Raw genomic sequence first — 7946 nt, 5'->3', positions numbered from 1 at the left:
TGTTTCAGAATCTTTTTTTTCTTCATTTCCCTTCTCTAAAAAACTGGTGCGTCTTATGGTCCAGTGCGTCTTATGGTCCGAAAAATACGGTAGTTCTATTTTAAGCAATAATGTAACTAATTGTTATGTGTCATGCAGTCGGACAGAACAAAAACCTTAGCAGAGCAGTAATACCAATAATGAAAGCGTAGAAATACTATGTAAAATTTTTACCATTCTCATATGCTGCCACTGCTAGGGACTTGTTTATCCTTACAAAAGAAACTTGATGACTTTGCCCATCAGGATCCAGATTTTGAGACGTTTCAAGAAAAGATTCAGAAAATCCGGAAGTTCTTGTGTCCCATAGACGAACATCTCCTGATGTGTATCTGTAATGATGAAGAGCATTAGGAAGAGTAAGAGGAGTACTAACAAGACAGGTTCTGGTATCAACACATAACACTGTTAAATAGCTCAGCAATTATTTTGCACAAGTTTTTTCCGGACTAACGCTTGCATGAATGATGGGTACACACATTTTAACTTAAAGTCTTCTATTTTCTTCTCAATTAAACATGATACTGGATGAGGCTCTTAGAAAGAAGACCTCTTCATGCAAATAAACATGAAAAGGATTTAACAGACTAAGAAAACATGCAATATGAATGTACTGAAGGCTCCCTCTAGACCTATTTGATCTGGATAAAACAAAAAGTATGTTGTATGCAGTAAACAATGAAGTAAATTTAAAATTTACAGAATTAGTTCATTAATTCCTGTCATAATACACAGCAAAAGATTAAAGGACAAATTATACCTTTTTGTTATGCAAAATCACCACTAAAGCTCTAATCAAATGACTGTGCCTATGGACATCAAACCATGAGCTAGATGTTTTTTTTTATTATTCCTTGCACTTGATGGGATACTTCTGTTTACATAATCTCACGTCAGACTTTACTAAATTAAGACCAACCTCATATTATCTGTGGGTCATATGCGCCAGCATCCTAAACTCCATACAGATGTCAGATTACTGTGTTTGGAATTGAACTTTCGTGATCATTTCTAGTGATATATGAAGGAACAAGCAATCTATTCTTTGGAGAGGGGTTGGAAAAGACGTGAGACTGTGCTCTTCTCCATTGGAAAAAAACAATGGACATTCCTGATCTGTGAATTGATGAAGGATGTCAGGGAACATGTCAAATTTTTCCAGGATCAGAACAGGATTATCTCCAAAATGTTCACCTGCACCCTATATATTTATTTTTTACTTTTACTAGGAAAACAAACTAGCAGGCTTTATTAATTTGTTTACATACATAAGTACATAAATCACTATATATAAGTCATCCATATATCACAAGTACTAATACATACATCAATATAACATAAACCTTAAGAAAAGCCTTTATATATTATTAAATCTGCAGTTTTAGCATCAAGCGGAGCAGCAGGTAAAATAAAGGAATATTGTTGTCTATTTTTCTTTTTCAATAGAAGTCATCTATTGAAATCCACACATGACCTGAAATGAACCTATGAGAACAGAATACCTAAACTACTGTAACTGAAAAGCTTTTTTCACCAACTAATTGTTACTTAGCGACAAAATCAACATGCAGAATGAGACTTCAGATGAGAATGAGATTTCACATGTTTCAGACATCCTGCTTGTTCCAGGTCTGTGACTTCCAAAGTGCCAAAAACAAATATGACAGCCCTGCACTAGGTCCCATTATAAACCAAGTCTGTAATAGCAGAAACCATAAACCTGACCTTTGCAGGTTACCATTAAACAGCAACACACGCAAAACATAATCTAGGTTCTGCATGCAAATAGTACCAGGAAAAGAAATATATGTTACATTTGCTATATATTTTTGTAAATGGCATAGCTTCTACTGACCAACACTTAGATGAAGATGAGCGTATGAGTGCCATTTTATCAAGTCCTACCACTAACCATTCTTTTGAGTGTTGCTCTTAGTGAACTTTGGCAAGGACGACTGCTGTGTGGACTAGGAGATGTGATATGGCACAGTTGGTAATATTTTTCTAACATGCCTCATTAGGGGACATTCTGGTTGTGTGTTTCTCCACACGTAGCAGCTGAGTAGCTGTGTGACAGCTGAGCAGTATGGTGGCAGAATCTGTCTAATGCATTTGCTGGAACTAGTGGATCACCCTGGCAGTGTCCCCATCGTGTCCCAGTCTTCCAAAGTGAGATAATGCTTAACCAACAAAGTAGTAGTAAAAAGAAATGGTGGAAAAAGTTTCCATTGTATAAATCTGTCACTTTGGAGAAAAGGGACTGCAGTTGTGAGTTGGACTGTGCCCCTAACAAAGTGGCACTGAAAAAGCAAAGATAAAGTGTCCAGGGCAAAGGAAACATAATGCCAGCTTTCAAGCCAGCCTGGCTAATGCACAGACAAATATCATCCAGTACAAAGAGGTCCAGTGGTGGGAGAAAAATAGCCGCAATCTCCCTCCAGGGCCCCAGATGTCTTCATCAGGGTCTCATGCCAACCACAATCAAACGATGGAGAAGTGGTGCTGACAGGCCGGCTAATTGTCAGCCGTTGGGCACTCTGTCTTGGCGGACACATTTTTATCCATTTAACTGTTTTCCGCTAGAAACACCTTAAAGGTGCAGCGGATCAACAGTTTACTATCTGAAGTTAGTTTTCTATTCCAACAATAACTGCTACCAACACTTGTTAAAACACATGTAAAAAAAAAAAAAAAAACATCTCTCACGAGCAAAACAATCCATGGGTTTCAAATGACAGTGATAAAAAAAAATTGTACAAAGTAAGACTTGACCTAAGATATTGAAAAATGATATTTCATTCAGTGTGTGTGTACACACACAAAAAAAAAAACATAATACCTGCATAAGATCACATAAAACATCTCTTTTATTTCATGACCTTGGAGTTTACCTGTCATAGACCTTGACAATTTAAACTACACGCAAGATAAATAAACGAAAGCAACCTCCTGTGAAAACAGCAAATTCTAATGATCAGTAGTTGGAGATACCATAACGGCAATCCTATATGCAGCTCTTAAATATTCTTGTAAAATTCAGGGTTTAGATTGACTCCTCTTGCCATACCATGGGTTCTTTTATGTGGTGAGCAGCCTCACTGAGAAGTTTAGGTAAAGGAACCTGTGCATTTGTCTGATAGATTTAATAAGCAATAATTTATGGCAAGTAACCACTGTCAATTTTTTTCTGTTTTCATCATATGCCAAGTGTAAAGAACAAAATGTTTGCTTTATTAGAATTTATAGTAAACCTAACACTTACATAGAATTTCCAGACCTGTAAACGAACTAAGATATTTGAAATCTGTGTATCTTTATTAAAGTATACCTAGCAATATAGGCCTCCTTTTAAAAAAGCTTATTGTCTAGCTGTCCCTGGCTTGCAAAAAGAAAAATTATGAGCTTCTTATCTTTACACTTGTTTAATTCAAACACTATTGACGTTAAAGCATCAGCATAACACACAAGCAACTAGTATTTTCAGAGAGAAAGATCAATAGTGCAGCAACTGCCTACATATTTCCCTTGTGATAGTTCAATAGACTATTGAAGAAAACCTAAATGCAGTAGAGACATCCTAATCTTGGTTTTGCCTTCCTTTTATGGAATTACTTGACATAACCCAACAACTTCACTTTAAGTACCTTCTTCCTTGGAAATTCAAACTTCTTTATAAAACTGAAGACAGGAACTATGCATAGAGGTGAAGATTGTATAATTGTTACATACAAATAATTTAGAAATTAATTAAAGTGTATGCAAATCTTTACAAATTATTTATTCTTTCTTTGCTCCCTTTAGGTCTGCTAAGCACACCATTAAAAGTGTTTTGTTAAATCTTGTGAGCCAATAACTTTCTATGCTGACAGTACAACAAAGAAATATTATAGATATGAGAAGTTTGTGTTCTCTGAAGTAATCAGGGCTGCAAACATGTGCTTTGAATTACAGAGCAGTTACACTGTGCTGTCTTGTCAAATAGGAAGGTGAGCATTGCAAGAAAACAGGCTCTTTTTTTTTTTTTGTCATAAATTTTTATTCCAATTATGTTAGACAATAGTGACAATATTCTCGGAGGTTGTAGTGTCCTCATGGCCTTGTGACGTGTTTTACTAGTAGAAGGGTTTATCATCCAACATTTATTCTTAGTGATCCAAAAGGTAATTATATTTAATATTTTATCTTAAAGGAACCTTACAATTTGCCTAGTGCCATAACTGCAGTACATTGGCAACCACTTTAAATACCATCTGGTCCAAAACAGCACCATTAACCCCTGCTGGGCAAACGCCAAAATTAAACAATAAACAACAGAAAATCTAATTTTCTAAAACCATTGCCCTAAATTGTAAGAAAATTGGTGACTTATCTTTTGTGTTTTTAAGTAAATATCCAAAATACCTCCCTCCGAGATAAATGGGAAAAAAAAGTCAACAATTACCAGACTGCTAACTTTGTGTGGATTATCAACAAAAAAACATTTGGAGGTGCTCACCTACCAACCAACAAAAAGGTTGGCACGATTTGGGGGAGATTTAACCATAAACAAAATGCCAAGAAAACTACATCTCATGCTGGGAATTTGTGTGAGGTGGCCCACTCACAGTTTTTAAGTTGCAAAGGGTTGTAATTTAATCCAATTATGTACAATCTCCTTCTTTACTTCAGATGAACGTTCTTTAACTAATGCAAAGTTTTTAGTTCCCTCCATTTGGTCTCATCATCCTCAACATCAGCTTCTTTGCTCTGTTGCAAACTCTTGATTGCAATTAAACTACTCTGGGTGACTGCCAGGGAAGGACACAGACACTGGGACACTTCAATGTCTGCCTGAAGCTTCACTATAAGAGACAAAGACTACCAAGATTTTCCCCCATAAATTAAGCCTGATTTATTAAAGCTCTTCAAGGCTGGAGAGGATACACTTTCAAGAAGCTGGGTGATCCAGCAAACCTGGAATGGATTTGGTCCAGGATTCAAAACATTTGCTAGCAAAGGACTTTGAAGAAACCCATCCCAGCTTCGCTGATGAAAGTGTATCATCTCTAGCCTTGCAGAGCTTTAATAAATCAGGCCCATTGTGTCCTAGTATCTATAAAAATGGAAACATAAATTTGCCAATGTTTATTTGCTAGAAACAAGTAGAAGTAATAATCTGTGCAAATTATATGCAAATTATATGTCTTGCATTGTTTTTCTGCAACTTGAAATAATTTTGTCCATTCAAGACCTTAATAAAGACCTCCAACACCCCCTTATTTATTGTGGGGATTTGTTTACTTTATAAGGTGTGATAGAGATGTCATCAGTGGCACAATTTTTTTGAAGGGGTCCCTAACACTACCACACACTTTTCATTTTCCTATTATAGCATTTTACTGTGCTCCTGGGGATTAATAAATTCTTTTTTCTTCAATAACTTACAAGTCATTCTTGACTTGTGCCTTCCCACAACTTTATTTATTTAAACCCCATTTATCCTAGAGAACGTTAGACCTTTGCATGGTGCTTTGCCACCCATAGTTCATGGTTTGCTTTTAGTTACACTTCCAAGCACTGGGATGCTGCAAGAATAGCTGTTTTTATGTTGAACTAATCAAAATTATTAGTGTGCAATGGAGAAGATATTATTTTAGGTGGGGGCTTATACTTTATCTCAGCAATTTTTCTGAAAGGTGGCTATTATAATTTTTACCTGGGGCAGTAATTAAATACAGCTAGAAAAAAATAGTGCGTGTGTCTTCATTTCAGGCTTAAAAGCAACAAAATGCCATTTTTTGAAGGGGCTGAATAATTTCTTTACCAACTGTATATATTATACCACAAAAATGCAACACTCAACGTTCTGTACCAAGGTAACCTTTCATATAAGCACTTCAAATAGAAGTATTTCCAACTCCCCTATGAGCTGAGGTAACTGATATATTATATTACCATTCCCCAAGGCATTTAAAAGCGCGTTTGTAAGAGATAGCATTGGGTTTAGGTGGGGATGACACTATGGGTTTCTACATAGATATCTTAACATCTATCTCAGCCCCTCCTATGCTTCAGGGTGAGGTTGTCGGTGTACACTGAACACTTAATGTAACTGGAAGCCAATCTTTTGTTTAGTAATATGATCTTTTAATGGTGATGTCATGTCTTTAGAGGAGAAAATAAGAAGACAAGCATATGGAAGGACAGATGAGCCATCAAGTGCAGAAACAAATTTTAGAACAATGAGGCAGGTGGATGGTATAACACCTGGCAACTTTCTTTGCCTGCATCTGAAATTCTTCTTTTCCTGTGTTTCCTTGGTGTGAAATGTTAATTTACAAGGCATGCATCTTAACTAATTCATTAAATAATTTAATTTTTTTAATATATTTCTTATTTCAAATACTTTGAAATGTGATAGACAATATGTCAGAAGAATGGCATGCTTGTTCATCCTTCTGAAGCAACCAGTTATACTTAAATTATTTATACGTCTTGTCAGGGCAAAATTTCTGGCCATTCAGACAAGGAAAACTTTGACACTTACTGACCCTTTGAACCTTTTCCTGCCTCTGGGGCATTCCTACTTGTTGGTAAGAGTTTGTATTCTAATAAAGGACTAATAAGAAAGTGTGGGGACAAGCTGTGACACTGCCCAGATGTTTTAAGAGGTTTGCCAGGCAAAACAGTTTATTATTAGACTATACCCCCCACACACCTTTGTGAGAGGATCTCTTTAAAAACCTTCTAACTGGTACAAATATACATTTTCAAGAGAAACTGTAATTTGTGGTTACAATATTACATAGTCACAGACTGCTTAAAGAAACATCAAATACTAAAGAGAACACCTTCTATTTCAGAGCACTAAGGCTACGTACACACCTGCAATATTTATTGTTAGAAAAAGAACATTTACCAACCGATCAACGATTATGCACCATTATTTTGAACGATCGTATTGTGCAGGATTCTGTACATGATGAAATGATACGATCATTCAAATATAATCCACCAATAATGTACACACACTAGATACGATCATTTGAACGATGCAGGAAGTGACATATACAGGAGAAAGTGTACTGCAGAACAATCCACGATCACTGAAGGACCGTACACACAATAGATAGCGAACGAATGTCGCTCAATCAGATCTGCCGGGACGGATGTTTGTTTCCAGCAACATTGCTCATTCATCGGCGTCGTTGGCCAGTCGTTGTGCACTTTTTTTGTTAATGATTATTGGACGAACGGTTTTTAGTTGTTCCATTCTAACGATAATTATTGCACGTGTGTACGCAGCCTAAGAATTTCCTATCTTCTAGTAAACAACAGCAGGATTCCTGATGAGATGTTAATTATATTACTTGATGGCTAGAAGACAATCAGTGGTTCCAATGCAGAACAATATATTTTATTACCTACTGCAATACTCCTACACAGTCCCCTTTTGCAAAAAAACATTGGGGGACTACAATGTAAATACATAGGGGCCCTGAACAAACAAACTTTTAGGGTTGATGGCAATCTTTTAACATAAAATTATAACTTGGGGATTCATTTTGGGAAAATCATGAGAACTCCATACTATTTCATTAGAAATCCAGCATAAGACTACTGGCCCAAAGTGAACTTACACAGAGTTCTTTGTGTGAAAGACTGAAAGCACTGTGACTTTAAGGAGATCCTTTGGGAGATGTAACAGTAGAAAGGCCAGTGTATACAACATTGATTGGGAGTGAGGTAACCGCAGCCAACTGTGTCTCAAATGAAAAGGGATTGGAGGTCTGACCCAGAAAACAAGCATCGTAACCGCCTGATGAAACTTTAATGATCAACACAAGATTCTCCTTCTCTCTAGCTTCATACAAACACATTGGTATTAGTTGCATGCAAGGCACAGCATGGGGATAATCTCTGGAGAA

General features: G+C 36.4%; 1 protein-coding gene across 1 annotated transcript in view; it reads right to left on the bottom strand.

Moving 5' to 3' along the window:
• Positions 1 to 7946, bottom strand: part of FBXW8 (F-box and WD repeat domain containing 8) — a 57120-nt gene that overhangs the window by 30880 nt on the left and 18294 nt on the right. The window contains exon 5 of the mRNA XM_072415940.1: positions 214 to 371. Coding sequence (XP_072272041.1) covers positions 214 to 371 — 158 coding nt within the window. The remainder of the gene's footprint in view (positions 1 to 213; positions 372 to 7946) is intronic.

The sequence above is a fragment of the Pyxicephalus adspersus genome, chromosome 6, assembly GCF_032062135.1.
Source record: "Pyxicephalus adspersus chromosome 6, UCB_Pads_2.0, whole genome shotgun sequence".
NCBI classification, from domain to species: Eukaryota; Metazoa; Chordata; class Amphibia; order Anura; family Pyxicephalidae; genus Pyxicephalus; species Pyxicephalus adspersus.
The sequence above is the reverse complement of the archived record's forward strand: the minus strand, read 5'-3'. Positions and strand labels throughout refer to the sequence as shown.